At 38.9% G+C, this 23635-nt stretch overlaps 1 protein-coding gene across 2 annotated transcripts in view; it reads right to left on the bottom strand.

Annotated features, from left to right (window-relative positions):
- Window positions 1-23635, bottom strand: part of LOC139140164 (uncharacterized) — a 61271-nt gene that overhangs the window by 5794 nt on the left and 31842 nt on the right. For both annotated transcript variants that reach the window (XM_070709225.1, XM_070709226.1), the window contains 2 exons: window positions 3446-4951; window positions 2327-2480 (listed from right to left, as the gene is read on the bottom strand). In XM_070709225.1, the coding sequence (XP_070565326.1) occupies window positions 2327-2480; window positions 3446-4932 (1641 nt within the window). In that variant the 5' untranslated portion in view covers window positions 4933-4951. The remainder of the gene's footprint in view (window positions 1-2326; window positions 2481-3445; window positions 4952-23635) is intronic.

Here is a 23635-nt window from a genome sequence, read left to right as displayed (position 1 = left end):
GAGCCAGGGATTGAAAATGTCCCTTTAAGTCACTTTTGTTCCGGGCTAAAATTTGAATGTAAACAACAATAGTATGAGGTTATCCCACGATATCAGCGCTTGGTTGGGACGTATTGCCACGAGTGAGGGTGCGAGCCGCACCACACGAGTCGAAGACGAGTGTGATGCGGCGCGCACCCTCACGAGTGGCAATACGTGCCAACCAAGCGCTGATATCGTGGGATAACCGATTTATCATATGCCCATGACCGTATATTTATGTAAAAGGTAATTAAAACTAAAGAAATTTTCTTAGTTTTTGTCAGTCTTTTGAAGGGACTGTGTTTTTATATTTTGCCGCTGGTCTGAGCGCATTGATACATGTTTGTTTGCAACATCTGATCAAGTCGTCGATCGCATCGTGTTGAGTATATACAGTCTAAACAGGATTATTTCAGCGCAATTTACCGCAGTTCAGAAAAGGAATGGAGCCAATTTACTTATTCTGGTCACCGTCCCGGTGTTCTGGTGGATTATTATTACACGGACAATATTGTAAGTTTGAATTCACTTTAATAACTCTTGCCGAAACATGGCTGACGTGAACGGGAACGACGAAGTAGCGCGAAATACGACAGATTGTAAATATCAACTTTTAATTTTCTACAACAACCTGTCCTGTAACTCTCTTTAGATGTGAAATAAAGGAACGTTAAATTCATATGTACTAGTAATATGTTTCGTTTTATATTGGTAAATTTTGATTGAAGTGAAAAAGATGGATTGATTGCGATCTTTAATGCAAGGTGAACATCATAACATCAGAATCGGAAATAAACAACAATTGATGACGTATAACGTGCCGTATCAGACTGATGTTTTACGTTCCACGTCACGACGCGTCAGAGGAGACACGGATACGGTCATGGGTATATGATAATGCATTATATTTTACATGATGCTGTATTGACAAATTAATTAGTTGGAGTTTCAACATGCTTTTAAAAGTAAATTAAGAACTTGCAATTGACATACAAAACAAAAATAGTTAAAATCATCAAAAGTTACAGTAATGGCCCTTTGACTTCGGTCATTTCATTGCTTTAGCTCATTAAAACAAGATATTATATTCAAAATCCTAACTATTAGCTTTATACAGGCACAACGTATTGTGGACGCAATTTTATCGTTGACAAAAGAATTCTACGGCAGCCTAAAATTCAGCCATCAACATAACAAATACATTTTGCGGGCTCTGTAAGCAAATTGAAAACTAGGCTTCTTGGCAAAATTTGGGAGTGGAAATTGGAAACTACAATAATAAACACAGGGCCAAAGTCCCTGAAGCTACTATAGACATGGATACAAAATTAAGTATTTCCTGACTGTATGAAATTATCTCACTAAGGTCATCCTAGGGATCTGTAAACCAAATATTAAAGCTGTCTGACCAGCGGTTTTGAAGCGACCCAACAGTCGACAGAGCTCTGCTGTGTTATGTAGAGAATAACTTTTTGTGACATATTTATCGATGAAGAAGGTGGATATCTTTGATAGCTCATTTCAGGATGGCCTGACCAAAAATGGCAAAATTAGCTGCAAAATACAAAATTGAAGATTTCATCATAATTTCAATATATTACATTAAGATAAAGCCTAGGAACCTGTATACCAAATATCAAAGCTATCAGATGGGTAACTTTTGAGAAACAAATATTTTGACCAAAAATGGCAAAAATTGACCCAAAAATACAAAAATTGCAGATTTCATCATATATTCAATATATCATATTTAGTTCATCTGTAGGAATCTGTATACCAAATATCAAAGCTGTCAGACGAGCGGTTTTGATGAAATAAAGTTTTAACCAAAAATGACAAAAATTCCTTAAAAATACAGATTTGCATATTTCATTACAATTTGAACAAATCTAAGTTGGGTTATCCCTAGGGACCTGTATATCAAATAACAAAGCTGTCTGACCAGCGGTTATGAAGAAGAAGATTTTTTACCAAAAACACCTTTTTTGGTGCTAATTTGCATTTTCTCAACAATATCAAAAAATTAAAAAAAAATTTCTCATAATCATATTTTTCATCTACACAACAAATATCAAATCAGTAAGTACTGCGGTTCTCAAGATATTTGAGTGGACGGACGCCTCACAAACGGACATACATACATACATTTAATACATACATACACACATACAGACTGACGCCGGACGCCGGACGGATACCCATCCAATAGCTTCTATAGACTATGGTCTATAGTAGCTAAAAACAGCAAATATACTGGAAACATCGAAAGTTATGACTAATGGAGGCCACTAATGCGACATCTTACCTGCCCTTTCCTTGGAAGTGTGTCCGTGCCAATCACGTGAGAAATGGCCGTGATCTGGCCTGTGTTGTCGGAAACCTCAACAACAGAAAACTTCAGGGGTGAACAGTGCAGAATTCGCACGGTGAGCACGTGCAGGTTGCAATGATTGTAAATCCTGCAATTTGTGGAGGGAGAGATGGTTTGATGAAATTCAAAACTACATTGCTGGTGACAAGAACGTACGATTTTGTATAAATGATAACCGAAAAACAAAAAATATCAACAATTTTGATATATTATGTAAACGTAGAGCCAAAACCCACTCTTCAGGTATTTGACATTTTCAAAGGGCGTTGTCATTTACTCGAGTCTAATTAACTACTAGTGTTGGATGAGAAAACAAAGATCACGAGTGTACTGAAGACACGGTGATGAAATTGAAGACGATCTCTTTGTTTTCCAAATGTTATCCCGGTATTCCATCAAACAAGTAATTAAAGGTACATGAGCTGCAACTTTTGACATTATTTTCATAATTTAGAATAAAATTAGTTCATAGAAGTGTTCTTACTCAGAGATTTTTACTCAAGTATAATTATCCAGTAAGACAAATAATAAACGGGTGCCGCACCCAAATATGGCCGCCTCCATTCAACTACATGATAAACAGCGTGAATGGTGCATGTACACATTTGAATCATTACAAATACAACACGATGCAACCAATGCAATGAAAGGACGAGAAAGGGATTCACTCCACTTTGACTAAAAATCTCCGTTTTCACATAATATGGCAAGATTTTGAAAATGGCAGGAAATTTAAAATGAACAAAACTGTTCAATTTCTTGCCTATTCTGCCACAAGCAAATGTTGTTGAGGCATAGTTAATGACAATATTGTTCAATCTGTATAGATTGCACTGACTATCGGAGGAAATTGGAGGTACCTTGAGGTTTGACAAATTTTACAGAGTTGCAACTCATGGGCCTTTAACAAAAGGCAAGTGATATTCTGAGCAAGTATTGCACGTATGTCATGAATGAATTGATGATGATGTCATGGTTTATTTATACGTACAGGATGGATGAGAAATCAAACTTCGTTCGATTTGAACAATGAGAATGATATAGCACACAAACCTGTGTCTTGCTTCACCCATGCCGTGTGAAAGTTTCGTTCTTGTTGGAGGCGGTAGGTAGGTTAAGGAATCCTGGCGGAGCGTAGCGGGCACTTGATAAACCCCGGGCGTCAAGACAAGTCGAGCTTCACCTTCCTTGTATGAAGATTCCACCCTGAAGGTGACCGTGAGGTTGTTGCACTCCTCTTCCAGCTGGTTGGACGCCACCATGAAGGGCATGGTGTACGTTGCAGTGCCAGTTCCCAGCAGCATCTCGTCCAGGGCCTTGCGAAAGTCCAGCGAGGTGCGGGCGATGGTTTGACTGGACGAGCAGAAAGTGCTCGGCGTCTTCAACTCGAATACAATATGCGAATATCTCCCCGTGTTACAGGTAAACTTCGCTAATCCGCCCCTCGGTATGCCCTCTCTGGGCTTGGCCTCCCAGGACTGTTGAGGCCCCTTCAGCTTTAAAATCTTCCAGGTGTAGTCTTGAAAATGACAGATGATGACGTAGCGCGGGGAAACGTCGAAGGGTCGGTCAAGGGCCACGCGGTCAATATACACTTTACAGATCTTTGTGGGCAGGACAACACGGCTTTGACGACTAAACTCTTTCAAATCGCTTGGTGGATTTCCTCTGTACATGGCACCATTCCGGGCAAAATCTTCATTGAATGCATTTTTCCACAACTCCCGGGTCATAAAATCTGAAGTCACCAGTTTTGAGCCTGCCGCTCTGTCGTTAACGGAGTCGTCATGATTGAAGATTTTCCCTAATATGGCCTCAGTGTCTGCCTTGTAGACGTGTGGGTTTAGCTGATGGGAATGCCAGATGAGGTCCATGTCGTAACACGGTACTAGAAACAGCTTTGGGTTGTTCTTCTTCAGGAACAGCAACTTCTTGTACCTGTCCAGACCCTTCTTGAGGAACTGGTGACTGCTGTAATGCGGCAGGCTGACCTGGTAGTAGAACAGCTTCTGCCTCTGCACCGCTGATTTCAGATTGTACGTGATCTTGCTTTCGTACTCAGTCACCGTGGGTGTGGGTGTCAACAGGTCCACTTCAAACGGCTCTTCGCTATACATTCCCTGCCATAGCTTTTTCGCCTTAGCTAATCCAGACGCTCGGGCCCGCCGTCCCAGCAGCGCGTGATCGGGAAATACATGTGCGGTTGCCAGGCAGTCCTTTTCGTAATCTTGAGGAGCCAGCATGTGAGCGTGCCAAATCCATTCCACGTCAAGAGGAGGTACAAGATCAGTCGATGGGTGTCTTGCCACTAGAGGGAGCCAAAAAGTCTCATATCTACGAACTGCGTTCTGTATCACTGCCTCGTTGTCATACAGGCACGGGTAGGAATTCACAAGAGCCAAGAACTCCAACTGCTTGAGGGAGGCATCTACCAAGTCTATGCTTATCTTGATATGCTTGGCCTTGAAAAGTTTTCCATCAGCCCTTGCTTTAGCGATGAGCTCTTGAAATTGAGCATCTCCGGGTTTGTAGGACGCCATGTTACCTTTTCATGCCACCCTGAGGGAAAAGAAAGAGGAAAAATGATTTCTAAAATTTGACATACATAATTAGATCCGCAGTAGATGAATACATTGAGATGTAGGTGAATTTATTTCAGATACAGAGGCTGGTGTGCAGTTACCTAAGCACAGAATGAAAAACACAATTCAACACTCTAAAAATTAATTTCCTTGCACTTATTGGACATTAATTTCCACGAAGCCAATCTGTTATGTATCTGGAACAGAGCAGATTAAATGCACAGTGCCTGAAATCACGAATAAGACAGTGGTTTCAAGGTGGACGACGACTAAAAAGTAAGAAGATTGTCATTTTCTATAATATTTGCCTATGTTACAGGTTATAAAGTAGAACTGGGGGATATGATGAAAAAGTTGGCTTTAACATCCAACTTTTTGAGATACGTCAAAGAGATATAAATTGCAACTTTTTAGTTTTACGCAACTAATTTGCCAAACAACATTGAAAGAAGAAGGGAGACCAATGTCATTTCCTTTCAATGTAGATTTCTAAAACCTAAAATGGTTTCTTTTTAATATACAAATGACTTGTAGGTGTATCGAGAAAAAGCGGGTCTAGCGTTTATGATGCACTGTGCAATTTATCGTAACATAAGTACTGTGAAAACCTGCTTAGCCAGCAATTTTTGCAGATACCTTTGGTAAAGTAATTTCATTTTGAAACTTAGCACGGAGACGCTACATTTTTCGATAGTTTTTTTCCAAAATGGTAGCTCATTAAGAGTCGTTTGCGAAATTTTCAAGAAAATTCCATGTCGCGATGTCATTTTCTCTCATTTCTCCGTGCAAGTAAATGGAACTGGTTAACGCCGCACTGCCCCATAGGACCTCAACCTTAAGGCAGTGCACATATCATTCAGCAGGTTGCCAACGGGAAAGACCCATTCAACCAACAACTCGTGTTCAGTGATTTCTAACAAAGCGACTCTAAAGGTATACAGTCACCTGTATTCTAAATATGCCCATATATGGTCAAAGCGGCGTTCCCTGGTATTCAAAATGCCCATGAGAGGGCGCTGTTTTTAAAAAGCGGCCACCCGCTTAAAATCTGTGATTGGTTAGATTTTCTCTTTCCATGGTAACTGTGGCAAAATTGGAAGAGGTGACAGTATACCTTTAAGTAACTCTACACCTGGGACGCGCCGGCCACATGCGAGCGAAGACAATGATCTCTGGTGTCATCTGAGTGCATAATCTTCAAAGACATCATGCCACTTTACGCCTGTGAACTTGCTGTCCGAGTAAATACTTGCAAATTTCAAATATGCTATATGACATTTTACTACAATAGACGGTGGACAGGATGACAAAAAGGCAAGGGATGGTTTATTTCTGTTCTTCGGTTTCTGGTCGCATTAGTTTGCATAAACTCAGACAGGTGCTCTCTGTTCTCGTACATTTACCTAATTGTTGGAGAATATACATGCATCTGTGATGTGTCGTCACAAAAACGATAAAATCAGGGTTTCATGACACTAAAATCATATGATATATGAGAAAATCCACGAAGCATTTTTATTGTTGCAGTGAATCGTCCTGATGTACTGCTAAGGGGAATGGCTGGAAAGATATATTTGAGCATGCTCTGGTGAGTAATATGGCGTAGCAAAAGAGCAATATGGCCGACAGGTGGCCATATTGGTTAACAAATGAAACTGATCGAATAAAAATACTCGCCTTTCACCGTGACCTTAATCTCAATGTCTTGTATTTTATTCTGATTTGCGTCTACAGACACTTAAAACATGAAACCTGAGTCACGTTTTAATGCACACATACAGAAGAGCAAACGACATGACCTCAATTTCCATATCACACGAAAGGTCATTTGCCCAATTTATCGACTTCACGTGGGCGCCATATTAAATATTTTGGAGTCGGGTGCACTGCCCCGGGACTCGCTGTATCACTTGCGAGAAAACTCAGAAGCGCGGAATCCCTTGGGTTCCACCTCGGTATTGATGGATTGTTGATAATACAAGCGGAGATGTATGTCACGTTCAGTCTAAACTCATCGAGCCGGTCAATATTGCGAACACGGTGAACCGGACACGTTCAAGCAGCTGACATTCCCGCCTACACAAGTAAACATGTTACAATCAACCGAACATGCGCACTACTTGACGAAATAAATTGCTACTAGAGAGGTCACAATTTTTCTTTCTCTGTTTTTCCTACATCGTGCATCGCACAGTACTAGAGATTTCCCATAATACATCACAATTTGCACCAACGTAGATTCCCCTGTGAAGTCTACCATGTCTCCCATGTGTAGACAAATTCCTGGACTAGTTGTAAAAATTTTGACGTACTTTTGAAAACACCTTTCTTCTCAATTTCCATTTTAAAGGATTGAGAAAATTGTGCTTGATTGAGAGAAGAGAAAGGATTTTTGTAAATTTTCCACTGATTGTGTCCTCAGCCATACAGAATAAAGTGATGGAAAGTAGGGAGACCAGTTTCACCTGTTTTATGAAACAAAAGGATATTGATTTTTTCCAAATAGAAAAGACAAAAGAAATTTACATGCTAACTTTTTTCAGAGAATGACCCCTTCAGTTGGTCATAACTTGCTTCCCAAAACTGTGACATTTGTAGTACCTGCAGAATGTGACTTTTATGGTTATTTAATGGTTTCTTTGAAATTTATACTACAATATTTCAACGTACTTTTAATAAATATAATTAATCAATTATCGTGAGACTTCACATTATTGCTTTTATACAGAACTGAAAAAGTTATAAAAAAACTAACGTTGTTGGTACAAATCAAACAGCATTGTGGGTAATTTATTGTACTGTGCATCGTCCAGCATCCTTTGGGCGCATTGTGACGTAATCTACCAATTTTACGAAAGTGATGGAAAAAATAACCTGCGCATACAACGTGGAATTGGTGACAAACTGTTTCATTTCTCTTCTAATTAAAACAACGATAGGACTTCGCCCGTACACCACCTCTCCAGAGTGACCGCGATGTGGTATGACTCAAAGTTTTGCACCCAACACTACACCTTAGTGGGCATGACTTGAAATATTTCCACCATATGGTGAACGGAAACACTAAAATAAAGTTGAGAACGTTAACGGCCATTGAAATGGAGCACAACTGGAACATCATGCCAGATATATATGTTAACAATACTCGGAATTTAAAACTCGCAGACACTGTTGCACGGATAGTTAGACCCGACATATCAATTAAATGTATATCTTCTAAACTGAAATAACTGCTCGCGGCTGACAGGAGCAAAAGTGCTCCGAGTGCACTCTTTGGCCAAGGAGTATTAAAGGGCCAATAGCTGTAAATTTTGATGATTTCTCACTATTTTTGTTTTGTATGACAATTGCAATTTCTTTTTCTGCCCCAAAAGCATGTTGTAACACCTACCATCTAGCTTGCTAACACTGCGTCTATTACGTGTCAAATGCACCGTTATTATTTATATTTGAATTCGAGTCCGGACCAAAATTCACTTGTCAACGATGCAGTTTACGTATGTAAAAGCGTAGTTCACAGGGTGAATACTGTGTACCTTAACGGACTTTGAGGAGAAGAAACTGTAGAGACATTGAAAACAAAAATAGTGGAAACAAAATCATCAACGTCAGAGGTACTGTCCCTTTAAAACACCAGGATGTAAGAATGGGCCAGCGCCCTCACGGTGCAAACTTTCCAGAGTGATTAGTACAATCACGGTTTATCGTTCATGTATTTATCTCATTAAGCTGGCCAGCAGGCATATTCAGGATACGCGATAAGAAGATGCGCTGACGACATTAAACATTTACGTGAAGTTGATACAATCCTCTAAAATGTTGACATTCTCCCATTGTGTTGGGTGGGTACACTCTTTAAATTTCTGAGCTATATAAAACGAAGGTTTTCCGTTGCTGATGTCAACTGAAAACTACCTTTTAAGTTTCACTAAATATTCGACATTGTTGCTTCTCGGTTTGTTGACTACGAAACAATATCGCGTAATGCAAATAACAGAACTATCGGTTTGCGCTACTAAAAGAAGTTTGACGAGAACACAAGTAAAGACGCGCAAACTGACAAATAACCAGGAAACGCCTTGCACGCCAAGGAAACCTTTACTTACTCTTTTTATGATATCTGGTGAGCAGTAAAAGAATCATAATATTGCGTTCTACTCATCATTGCTTATGATATCTTAGTATTTGCGATATTCATTCAGCTTGATAACATTACTTATCAGTTGATAAAGGGAATATCCATACGAAGTGAGCACGCACGACCATATTGATATTTGCTGCATACGCCACGTTGGCGCCATCATGGTATCTCTTACGCTCGCCTCCGGGTGTCATCGTAGCAACAGTTAGGGACCACCCATTTTCATCGACATGGGGGCGGTTTTGTTTTTCTTGCTTGGCCAAGTTTCTGAAAATGACCCCAGTTTTCAACTCTCCAGCAAAAGCAGCCCCTTATGCACCCATGGCAACATTTCGCAAGGTAACCCCAATAATGTATCTAAAACAGTTATGTAAATTGGTCGAATCGGACAGATATACATGGTTCCGTTGCTATGTAAACACCTACATTCGATAGGAGTCACCATTAATATGTATGTATTCCACATGAGCCACTTCTTGTAATTATGAATAAAAGCTTTGACTACCACATTCTTACAATCACTCTCCCTCCGATACTGCTGTGCTCGCCCTCCTCCCCCCCCCAAAAAAAAAAACAGAAACAGATGAATCGGAGGATACTGAGTTGGGCAACTTTTCTTCATAACTATTTTTGAAGCTACTTTCAGTTGATGCCACTATGCACTAGCCTGTGTAACACGTGTCTCAATTTCGCACAACTTATCCTTCTCCTTCATGCTGATATTAGGCGAACTCAATTTGTGTTGCTCTCAATGTTTGTCAACCGGCAGCTAGAATATTCGTAACGACTAGATTGTACAGATTATGCCAACCATATGAACTATGCGGATTCTTACATGCTTGAATATCTCTTCTGATCTCGTCTTTTTGGTCATTCTGTAGCGTTCTTTAGTTAATGTAACCAAGACGGCTAATGTATTGTCTGACAGTGGTAGTCTATGTAGCGGTTTTGATAATGATGGTGATGAACCAGATGATGAAAGTGATACCTGTATAGGGCATGCACACTATATAGACAGCTATAGAAAACAATATGTGGAAAAATCCAAATTGTGTGAAAATGTTTAAATTATTGTTTTATTGACTTTCCGAAAGCTTTTTTTCACATCGCATGTCATAAGATCTTTACTGTGACGACATCATCCCCCTTTAGTAAAAATGACCGGTCCCTTACTCTGTCCCATGATTGACTTGCTGTGCTTAATGGTTGATTTAGGTCTCAAAAGCCAACTTGAAAACTGGATTCGAATAGTGTGAAGTGCCCTCGGAACATCTCAGTAGTCGCCAGTGTACGACATTTTATTCTGGAGTAGGCCTCTTATGCAAATCAAATCGTTTACTGAAACCTCGAGCCACTGGAAATAGTCGCGTGTCTGAACGCGTTGCTGCCGCGCGTTATAGGATAACGCACGCCTTTCTCTGCGACCATGGATAATTTAAAAAGAAACTTTTCGAGACAAAATCCGAAAGACAATTGAGTATCATGTGTAAACTAGAACTCGGTTTCTTCGGCATGACCTTCACACAGTGTTATTTTACGCATGACATGCACGTATTGCGTAGATTGACGTGAAGGTCAAACAGGTCGAAATGTCGATGGAACACACCGTTTTCAGAAGTGAAAAGCATGTTTACAATAGTCAGTGGCAAATGCTGCGAAAATCAGTGTATGTTAGCCTAATGTCCCATCATAGCGATTTTCTTGGTGTTAAGGCTGATTAAGATGTTCGAGAATTTGGCGATTTCAATTAGCTATATATTGTCATCAACTGATTGGACACACACACAGCAGCGAGGAATCCTTTAGCATGACCATGGAAGGCAATTTAATTACGCAAAGCGCCACCAGCTGTAAGACGTCAATTAACCCGGTCCTTTTTTCTGGAACAACTCCCTCCAAAGCCATTCAAGCACGGGCTACTCTCGAATGAATGGTCTGCGGCTAAGTGTAATTAACACTTGGAAGATACTTCCCTACATATCCAGGGAGATAAGCTTCAGCTTGAAGACAGCAGTACGTCTAATCTCAAAGTTATGTGCAATATATACACTTGTGTGTGTGTGTTTGTGTGTGTGTATATATATATATATATATATATATATATATATATATATATATATATATATATATATATATATATATAATATTACAGATGTCCTTGTGGGAAATTTCAGTGCTCGATGCTAAAGGCAGAGCGTTATACAATGCACATGTATTTTCATATTATCACATTGAATATATACTAAAGGCGATTTACAAATTATATAGCATAACTTGATATCATATATCATATCTATATTTAATACTCATGGCATATATTCAATGTACATAAAAACACGACTCAATTTTAAGCTAAATGTATGTGTTCGTGTGATATATATATATATATATATATATATTCGGTGCCAGTTGGCAGTTTTAAGAATATTCTTGACAGACATTGATCACGCCACGGATAATTTGATGACATTTATATTTGTTTATGGCTCATGAAAAGGGCAAACGGTCTTTGCAGTGAGATGTTGCCCTTTAATACGCTGCTTAAACCGAAGTAAATCTATTGTAAAAGGTGAGGGGAGCGTTTTTTCCTTAGGCTTCGTAATATGCCTCGCATTGCTTCGAGGCTTGGCATTTACCCAAAACCTCAATTTCCTGATATTATGTTTGTGGTGAAAAGTGGAAATGAGTGACGGCATGGCTGATATTAGATTAGTTCGGTCTTTGCAAAAAAGTCGCTTGAATATTCGTCCCTGAATAGTTGGAACTGTAAAGCGAACCAATCTGAAAACAAGGTGCATATACATATATATATATATATATATATATATATATATATATATATATATATATATATATATATATATATATATATATATATATATATATATATATATATATATATATATATATATATATTATATATATATATATATATATATATATATATATATATATCCTTTCATATCGGTAGGAAATTTTCCGTGAATTTATCGGGGTGGGATAATTTTCGGCGTAATCTGGAATACATAAAGCTGGGCATAAGAGATCCTACGATAGGCTTATTTCGTGTACTGAATAGCAGTTTGTTCTGTAAATTTTAAAGGCTGTAGAAACTTTTGATCTATTTTCCGTTACTTACGTCATGCTTGTAAAAAATAGTGTCTTGGTCTGTTCATGTAATAGCAGCGCATGCCGATAGGCCCAGTGTTTAAGGTAGAACGCGCCTTGGGGACAGATATTTGGACTCTCAAACTTTTACAATTATTTCTGATATACCACATGTGGGGGTTCATTTTAAAGCTCTTGGTGTAAGAAAATATTTGACCGGCTTAGTTTTCCGAAATTAGAAAATTTTATTTTTTTCCATAGAGTTAACACAGGGATGGCGGCCATTTTGAATTTTAAATATCGGTAAATCATGGGTTATTTGTTTCTCTAGTACCAAAATTTGCACTGTGACCCCGATGTTTATTCTTGATTTTGAAAGAGAATGGTTGAAAGATTCCTTGAGGAAAGTCAGAGCAAAAGTTTAAGTCTTTCACTTTCGAGGCGCATATATACTACCTTAAGTTGTCAACATTGCCTGCCTGTGTGTGCTGTCTCATGTGATTGCCGACAGGTGAAATTCTAGTCCAGAGTAGAATTCATTCGTCAACTATTACACTCTTGTTCATTTTTTTTTTTTGGTTTTTTGGGGGGTTTTTTTGCGAGATTAAATATTTTGTATTTGAACGTTCTTTCACGATGGGGGACGGGGTAAGGATGAAGTTACTTATTTTCAGGGAACAGAAATATCGAAAATGTTAACAAATTTTACCGCTAATGTTCTAGTGCTGATCTCTTCAATAGCACTGGGTGTAATCGTTCAGGACAGTGTCTCGGCGGCGCAAAGCAATAAACTAAAGCTTAGGGTACATGTAAAGTAAAAGGCGATTCGAGATACTTCGGTTTAAATACAGTTTCGATATCGATTGCGTACGTTATCTAAATCGAGAAAGACTTTACTGTGGCTGTAAAACCATTTTGAAGATTACGTGACGTGTTAAATTGAGAAACACGTCTGCCAAAAATTGTGATGGCACCCGTAAAATGACTCTGAATTTTTTACATTAGATCTTTCATGACAATGAGATGTCGACTCGGTCATCCGATGCGCGACAGTGAGTGAAAAAACTGCCATACCATGTTTTATAGAGCATGCCGATTTAAAGTTCTGCCCAAGAGATGTAAATTCCCTCGCGTGGATCTCGTTGACCCTTCGACTGTTAAACATGTCAAGCTTGAACACGGTTCAACGTAACCGGCACGGTCGATATTATGACCAGCCAATGGCATCCACAAGACCTAAGAGGCTGCGACCTCCATTTTGTCCCTCAGTGAGTGGCTATAAAAATGGGGTGAAGGCGGTTTGCCGTTCAAGTATTTTGCACCAATCAATGGCTTATCGGGCCATCTTTTGCTTTATGACTAAATCATAGAATAAAATGTAATCACACAACTTTGAAAATCCCTGAGAATTTTCCATAAAAAATACAAAACCGTGATGGTATTTTGAAGGGGAAAATTAAGCATTTTACACCTGCCCGTTATAGTGTACATTAGGCGCGATTAAACATATTACCAGCCTATAAGTCTCAGAGCGATTCGCCAGTTTTGCTGAAAGTACAAACATTTTCAAACGTGCGTTTGTAATCTTATTGCTGATTATTTTGAGCTACTGTGATTTGTATGACGTCAAACTCAATCAATCAACAGTTTTGTAAGTAGATAAAATATCCTTCCATATAGAATTTATATGCGGAATCGTCACGTTCTTGAAAATATGGAACTCTGTGACGCTCTCTTCGGCGCCTTGCGTACGTCATCAAACTTCCGGTAATTTGTGCCGATTGTTTGAACGCGTGATGACGACAATACAGAACAGAATTAATTCCTTCCAGAATTTGGTGATTTTCGAAATAATCTGTTGGATAACAACATGTACATGCGTTTCATGTTCTGACTATGGGATAGCGTTGAAAGACATCTCGATGATGTACATTAAGGCAGTATGCGCCTCGAAAGTGAAAGACTTCAACGTTTGCTCAAAATTTCCTCAATGACACTTCCAACAATTCTCTTGCCAAATAAATATTAAAATCAGGGATCAACGTGCAAATTTTGGAACTTGAGATACAAATTAACGAACATTTCCGGATATTTGAAATTCAAAATGGCCGCCATCCCCCAGGTAACTCGGGGGGGGGGGGGTAAAATTTTCGATTTTCGAAAAATTAAGACGGTGAAAATCTTTCTTACCCCAAGATCAAGAGCTTTAAAATGAGCCCCATAAATGACAGATCAGAAAAGAATTGTGAAAATTTGAGAGCCAGAGTATCTATCCCCGAGGTGAATGCTGCCTTATTTATTTAGTTTTTACGGGAACACCATCGCTTGAATTCTACACCTAGAAAAACAATGTCTAAAACTTTCACAAATTAATTATTTTTAACCGAAAAAACCTGCAAATTTCAAATAGAGAAGAAGACTGTCTCGGTACAGTGCTTTGAAGCGAATTACACGGAGCTTGATTAGCGAATGCTAGTCAGTGCGCATGTCACATGCTTCCATGCCCTATTTAATTTCACACCTGAATTTTCGCTGAGAACAGTTGACTATCAGTAGGAAATCTGGCGCCCGATTTAGCCCAAAGTTTCAACGTTTCCTAGGCCTTTTTAACGATAAACTTGTTTCGGCTAGGTACACCATTCTTTGCGTGCGCTTTCTGAACATGGTGGGATGGAGAAACACGGTTTAAATTCAGACATGGTTGCTAAAAGCGGCTACATTAGCCTACATTTAGCAAATTCTGGACAAATATAACACTGCCCTTTCAACATCAACAAATCGTCAGCATATTTCTGTACCGTGACAGCTCAATCAGCTGTACCGTATTACATCTACATTGGACTGCGTCACAGGATGCGCCGAAAAGGTCACCGTCGACGCACGAAATAGAAAGTTCAAATTAATTTCGGAACAGCTGCTGGCTTGTGGTAGATAATTGAGAAGAATACGGCCGCCCGCAGCGGCAAAGACATGCACGTCAGTCGATCGCCAGCTGAATGATGGTGATACCGAACTTCCGGCGATAAGGAATCCATTTTCTAAACCTGCGTCAATTGATCTAGGTCGTGATTGGGAGAAGAGAGAGAAAGTGGGAAAAAGACCTCTATATAGGGATGCTCCGTTTTCGCAATGTCGCGATAAAACGGGTGACTAATTTATGCGAAATCATGGAAAAACGCTGCCGTACAAATGCATAAACAGGCTCTACATAAACAAGCGTCCGAATCTTGTCCCAGCCAGAACGCCTTTATTAGTTTCTGTTCGCTGTGTCTGGCTTTTCAGAAGCAATTCCGTCACAGCACACGATGAATAGTACAAAAACATAAATTGTCTCCTCCCCAACCCTTTTTAGCTGATTTTCATGTAGTAACAATGTTAAGGATTGTAAACTGTTAACGTTATTTCCCCTGTTTCGCACCCGTGTACTCGTCTGAGATTTTGATGGTACAAATCATCTCTTTGGCATGCACTGACGTGTATACATCATTTTGATGGTGAAAAATGTAAAATCGGTAGCCAACTGACTTTTATTTGCTTTAGTACGGTCATATACATGTAACGCAATATCAATGACCTATAAGTGAAGGCACAGAAATTATTCAATTATGTTATAGAATCGGAAATTCGTTCGAGGTAAAATCTTCAGACAGATATTTCGACAGCCGATTCGCCACAGTGCATCGGCGTAAAGGCTCAGGGGATGAAGTCGTGAGGAGTGTTTATAATTGGAATGACTCTACAAATGTATATTAATTTTTTTTTTTTATTTGACTGCACAGCCATACACGTTGATAACTGCAGTCATATTGCACTCAATACACAAAAGGTAGCCGCCACAAACATCATTAGGAAATTACGAGAGAGATCTACAGATTGAAAGGCAGGGCCGTCGGGCTGCGTTGATGAGGAACTTGCTCGCGACGGGAGCAACGAGTCAGAATAGCCGCCGAACACCTTTAAGTGTAGAGTTGGCTTCATAACACTCGATTAGGAATCTCTTTACAAGAGCGTTTTCAATACAATCTATACCAGACTGAATGTTTTCTGTACAATGAACCTTTGCACGCGATCTGATTGCGTCTGAGCCACATGACGATAGTTGCTATGGCAACGTCAGGTTTTGAACAGCGACGCTATTTGAAAGCATTTTGTCGTGCAAGATAAATAATTTTTTTAGTGTAACGGCGACCGAGGTGTAAATGAAACAAAAAAACCCTGAAGGGTAAGGCACGATGGGCTGAGTCACACCTGTACGCTTTGAACAAATTTGTATTCGATTAGATGTAAAAATGTTGCATATTGAACTGTGAGACTGTGTCTGTATGTAGATAGGTATAGGTAGGTCTGTCGGTACATCAGTAGGTAGGCCCAACCCTAATATTTCTGTACACATCTGCTCGCAAGTATGTCTTAGCCCTTCTAAAAAAATGTTCGGGAAATATTGAATTATCTGGTGACCACTGAGTGATTATCCCTAATGCATATTGTACCCAAGATACTTTGAAACCGATTTCCATACCGTCGCGAAAACCATGTAGATTTAGAAACGCAGCAAGCTTTCCCCGGGTAAATTGTATGATAGTTGCACCTAGCATAGTCTAAGTAACATTATTGAAAACTGAAGTCAGTCAACGGCTGTCAACAGAGATTACAAAAGCGGTGTAAACTGAGAAAATCTAAAAGACAAAGCGATCGGTTTCAAACGGATCAGCTACAGCCTTGGAAATGATCATTGAAAATCGACTTTGAACTAAGTTTTGTTAATCTTGTTAATTTTGTATATTACAGTATGTGTGTACACACATTTGCGACAAAGTTTGGTTGCCGACATTTACAAATATCTCTCGGCTAACAAAACTCAGTTCAGAAAGGTCTCTTTATTGTGTGGAAGAGGTGTAGATTCGCTATGGTTGTTCGTACTGCTGTGGCGATATCAGATAAACACTAACGAAATACAGTAATATCACTTATTATCACTTATGACTGGGCTTTCAGAATATTAGAAAGAAACTGACGATGAATTTAGTACATCATGCAAACTGCGAATCGGTAGAATCTCCATATTTCAATAATGGTTTCATAGTTTGTCTGCATGACTATCTGTCTGCTTGCCTGTCTCATATTGTCAGTCTGTGTGCAGTGTGTAGTATATTTGTTTCTGGGTGAGTGTGAGTAAGATGGCTCTCCAGCTATTGCCTCTGTTAATGTTGCGGTTGTCGTCTCCCTTTATACCTATGGATTCTAATTCTGTCTTAACCTTCCTAAGGATCTGTTTTCACATCTTAACAAAATCATATCATGCTGCAGTTTTGTAGTTTGTCTGTAGCGCGGAAGGACAAAAGGAGGTGCGACAAGGAGTGGTTAGGGACGTTTTACAAAGTAAGATGTTTGGTATCGAAGTGACAGTGAACAATGGCGGAGAAAATTCTTAAGCAGAGAACTGGGGATAAAGGACAAATTTGACTGAGCGTAATTTGTGATAAATAGATGGAGTCAGCCTGTCTGCCTGTTTCCCCTTTCCACTCCTTGCCATCTCTCTGTCAATCTCTGTTTCTCTGTCTTTAAGACGTCCCAGGAGAGCCGACTGCACTGACTGTGAACTGAATCGGGTTTCAGTCTATCGGTCCAGGCATGGTGTCAGAGAACGCGGTATCGCTGTCAGACAGCCGCTAATGAAAAAGTACCGGCAATACCACTTCAAAAATACCAGATAGACATCGCTGAAAACCTAGAACTGAATACCGAGCATCTTGATGAAAATACATACCTTGCCACCAGAGATTGGGAAGTCACTCCTGACATACATCGGGAATATTAATTTCCGAAGTGAGAAACGGAGAAATCACTCCATGACTCTACATCTATTCCTGGCGCGACTTCACAATCGGGGCTTATTCCAAATTTGACCCACTCTGACCTTTATGTTGGATGACGTCACACCCGTCGACAGATAACCCTCGACCGATTGCATGCAGTGTATTAGCGAGTAGCTGTTCTGTGAGATTTAAAAGCTAAATTCGAGCTGTAGGTCGTCGTTTTCTGTATTCATGGGTGGCGATTTGTCGATTTGCTTTTTTGTGGAAACTGAACTGGTGTTCGGCAAGAATCGCTTCGCAGGGTAAAGCGGCCAAATCTGATGAAACACATTCATCTATTCACTAATTTAATCACAGGGTAATAATCTAAATTTTCTTGATCGAGCCGTATTACTCAGATCAGCATGTATATGAAGGCTTGGAGACTGTTTCAACATACTAAAAATTTTCTTAATATTTTATATTGTGGAATCAAAATATGCGTATGGTATGCAATTTTCTGAGATTTCAATATTTTCATAGTACGTACAAAGTCAGGGACCTATGACATTCACCTAGCATTATTATGATCCCCTTGCGTTCACGGTGCACCTGACTGGGTACAAAAAGTGTTCGTCAGATATCGTTGTTGTTCGTAACGAGTCTCAAAGGGCAAGTGGCTGCAACTGTTGATGATTATTTTCAGTATGTTTGTTTTGTATGTCAGTCGTACGTTCTTCATCTATTGCCCAAAGCATGCTGAAACCCCCGCTATTTAGTTTGTCAACACAGCGTCTACACGTGCAGATACACTGTTATTGTTTACATCCGAATTCTAGTCCGGACCAGAACTCACCTGTCAACAATAACAATGCAGTGAGTTGACGAGCTGAATACTGTATATCAATATTTTTTGGGGGTAGAACGGTAGTTGACATACAAGACAGTCACACATATTGGAAAATCGCCAAAAGTTATCACTTCACTTCTCGCCCTTTCAGATATCTGTTCGACACATATTGATCATGATACATTCCATTACGCCGCTGACCTGGAGCGGAAGTTTGTATTACGCCGATACGTAACACGAAGCCAATATTTCATACAAGCTCAAATATAACATTTCACCTAATAACATGCAATAGTAACCCAATATGTAATACTAACCTATCATGTAATGAAATGTTAGTTATTCCATTTTGGGAGAATCCGAGATTTACTGTATTATTTCTGATAACGAATTGATGTGACAAAATAATCAGCATGTCACATTTATACACAAAAAACCAAAAGGGGGTGAAAAAAGCTGCAGTTAAGTGGACCAGAGTTGAACAAGGAGTAGACTTAGAACCGACACTCAGGCTGTTGAACATGGCCTCACAGCACTCAAAGGGAAGCACAGTACAATAAATTACCCACAATGCTATTTGATTTGTATCAACGACATTAGTTTTCTTATAACTTTTTCAGTTCTGCATAAAAGCAATAATGTGAAGTCTCATGATAATTGATTAATTATATTTATTAAAAGTACGTTGAAATATTGTAGTATAAATTTCAAAGAAACCATTAAATAAACATAAAAGTCACATTCTGCAGGTACTACTAATGTCACAGTTTTGGGAAGCAAGTTATGACCAACTGAAGGGGTCATTCTCTGAAAAAAGTTAGCATGTACATTTCTTTTGTCTTTCCTATTTGGAAAACATCAATATCCTTTTGTTTCATAAAACAGGTGCAACTAGTCTCCCTACTTTCAATCACTTTATTCTGTATGGCTGAGAACATAATCAGTAGAAAATTTACAAAAAATCCTTTCTCTTCTCTCAATCAAGTACACAACTTTCTTAATCCTTTAAAATGGGAATTGAGAAGAAAGGTGTTTTTAAAAGTACGTTTTCAGAATTTTTACAACTAGTCCAGGAATTTGTCTACACATGGGAGACATGGTAGACTTCACAGGGGAATCTACGTTGGTACAAATCATGATGTATTATGGGAAATCTCTAGTACTGTGGGAAGTACATGACCAATGGAGTATCGCTGTTCTCACTGAATCTCGTGAGAGATTCCTTCGAGTGTAAATTTTCATGTAAATTGTAAACAGCTGAACCCACTGGACCGATTGGTTTGAATTTGTACAGCATGATTCAACCTGGAATGGCGAAAATAGCTCAAAAAAAACAGTGATTGTTGGTGAACTTTCAGACGATGCTAGACTCCCTCGGGAGAGTCTTTGCAGAGAAATCATTCACAGAGCAGACCAAAAGTCTGTCCCGAGTTTCTCATTTCGTTATTCAGTCAACGAGAAAATTGCATCCAAAAGATGTGAGACGTGAATTGTGGGCTTATTTATTCAATGACGGCGCTTTATTTTTTCAATAAAAGTTGCCGCTGGTGTATGGTACGCTGTACTTTCTATAGGTAGTGTACTGACGTGCAAGTCTGAGCTACCAATCGATCAAACAGTCGCGATGGTTATTCCACGCCAAATGGAATTCAACCTATCACGACCATCACGGCAAATTTTTTATACACCTGATACAATTAACAATTTTTCTTTAATTTTCTTTCCGCAAGTGAGATTTAATACGTCCTATTGTACGGAACCCGAGACCATACAACCATGTTCATGGCAATAATTACATACATTCATAAGTGAGTTAAACAAATTGCTGAGGGCTTGTTTTCACGTGAGGTCACCTTCCGATGTCATGAGGGTAACGGTACCACCGTGTTTGTGTTCAATGTTTAAATATTACAGGCCAGAAATCAACACTAATATTGCATCGATTTGGCTCAGGTTCTGCCATTAAAAATCCATTACTTTAACATTCATTACAATCGGAGTCGAATTTCATGTTAATGTCCCGGCTTTTATGACTGAAATATCGCCGTCCAACGCACAAAAAATAGCTTGTAGTTTGCAGAAAGGCCACTTAAAATTGTCCCGTTTAATGGCGACGGGGCGATCCGTGTAATTTCCAGCGCAAATCGCCGTACGCTGCTGTCTTTGAAGATATTTAGTCAATTTCACTGCTGCGTGTAATTATCGATGACGTATGAAATGTGCATCGTAGGGTTCCGTTGAATTTGGTTGTAATTGCGCGCTTTGATCGATGGCCTGTCAACGTCTTGATGTTTGCGTAACGACTCATTCAACCTTTACGTACTGGATTTTTTTTCCTCAAAACCGTGGCTTCCATGGAACTTATCAAGATGATACGTGTCCTACTTTTCACGTTCATTTTCCAGCGACGACAGAATTTGTTTCAAAATGTTTGAAGGGGCGGGGTTGGTCTGAAGGCACATGCGCGACCAGTTTTAACGTGGAAACGAGAGAGTTTACACACCACCAAAAATCGATGAGTACTTAACGCAGATGAGTTGAAGGCGTTCTTGACATTTCCAGAAGTTTCATTGGCGAGTTCTAATCACATTCACGAAGAATGTAGATCTTGGTTGAGAATAGTCTTCCGCAAAGTTTTTCACCAAGTCTATTATTATAGGTTATACGAGGTCACGACATTTCAAGACGATATTCCTTGGATGTTTCCCTTCACACATCCATCTTCTATATTTCCCCTTCTTTCTGAGCTTAATGTCAAATCGTCGTGGAACTATTACATGTAAAATATTGATATTCAACGAGTGTCCATTGTCATTTCTGCACCCCTTGTTTGTATTATCCAAGCATATCATATGACAGTATTGGATTTCTTGCCGGGCAAAGCTGGCCGGCCTAAGACGATATATATTTACCATTATTTCAAATAGGAACATAAATCCTCCTGTATTGTAAAAAATATCTTAATACCCCTTAGACCGTGATGGGGTACATAAAAGTATTTCGCTACAATAATAACACGGACTTCAACAAAATCAACTCTGTTGGTCTCTTCACGATAGTAAAGAACTGCATGTTGTATACAGTTGGAGTATAGTCGTTCAGCCTACATCATTCAAGTTTTCTAACTGATTGTGGAGAAGGATTTGCGCAGATATCTACTATCCAATGGCTGCTGTCATATATGAAACTTAAGTCAAGGAAATGGAAAATATATATATATATATATATATATATATATATATATATATATATATATATATATATATATATATATATATATATATATATAAATTTTATATATATATAATATATATATATATATATATATATATATATATATATATATATATATAAGTATACTGACGTCCTCGTATAAGGAAATTACAGTACTCGATGCGAAAAGCAGAGCGTTATAAATAGTATCTGGAGATGCAGGATGCATGAAAACTTAAGTAACTGACATTATAACACATATATATAAATTTATATATATATATATATATATATATATATATATATATATATATATATATATATATATATATATATATATATATATATATATATATATATATAACTCAAGTTTAAATTTAATAATAGTAAAATGTGCACAGCTGCATCGACGTGGCTTTCAAAAACATGCTCACTAACTGACTAACTGGGTTTCTTGTTAAGTGTCGGAGAATTCCTCGTTTGAAAGGAGCTTTTTGCCCAACTTGTAAGGCCGTCATTATGGGCCATAAATTGCTCGACAGGCAATCCATTCAAATCTATTCACGACATCACGTATTTCTCCCGATTCTAGCGAAGCAGCAAGTCAAGAATCAAAACACTCATTGGAGAAGTTGTTCTTGAAAGACTCGTAAAATAGCAAACTTATGGCGCCTTCATTCGCGATATTGAATCGCTTTGATTTCAGTGCGACACCTTAATATATTCCTTTTCAATATCAGTTGTTCGGATGTGACTGTGAACCTAGCTACACTCTCTTATATAGTCGGCGGCTAACACCGTGGGGGACAGGCACAGGGTGGAACAGCTTATGTTACAGATGAATTAATGGGCCAACCAGGATTGTATGTGGTACCGTAAAAAAAGGTCGTGCAAATAGCGAAAATAACTACTGCGCAAGAAAAAAAAACACCCTCACTTTTATTTAATTTACGACTGGTAATGAAAATGAGGCAATATGCGTATCCAAATGAAAGAACCGAAACCATAACCAAACGCCCCGTTGTACATCAAGTGAACGTGCATGCAAATATTTGAACAGGAAATATGCTTTGCTTAGTTTCTTGTTTTACGAAATCATTAACAATAGAAAATTAATCAATACTGCAAAATTTGAACAGCGCGTAGGCGGCATTTAATGGCTAAGCAAGAACGCCTAGTCGATCTTTCGGTGACAAATATAGGGTTGCATTAATCTGATTGTGTATATCGGCCATATCGAGTGACTGCACGGTTTTTCGGTGTCGCCGTCTTTGCTGTGTGAGATTTGCCGTAGGTGACGATTTCAAACCTTATTGCGTGAGCGCTCACTGGAAATGCACGCTAAGAGGATATATATTCATGCAGAGAGAGAGAGAGAGAGAGAGAGAGAGAGAGAGAGAGAGAGAGAGAGAGAGAGAGAGAGAGAGAGAGAGAGAGAGAATTAGGGCTCTGATACTTTGTATACATCGGCAACTTTCTATTAAACAGTTCGAAGCTGTTCATCAGCAATAGCGCTTTGTATGACATTTACCACGTACACGATGAATGTCTCGT

Source organism: Ptychodera flava, chromosome 9 (genome assembly GCF_041260155.1).
Source record: "Ptychodera flava strain L36383 chromosome 9, AS_Pfla_20210202, whole genome shotgun sequence".
In the NCBI taxonomy this organism is placed as follows: domain Eukaryota; kingdom Metazoa; phylum Hemichordata; class Enteropneusta; family Ptychoderidae; genus Ptychodera; species Ptychodera flava.
The sequence above is the reverse complement of the archived record's forward strand: the minus strand, read 5'-3'. Positions and strand labels throughout refer to the sequence as shown.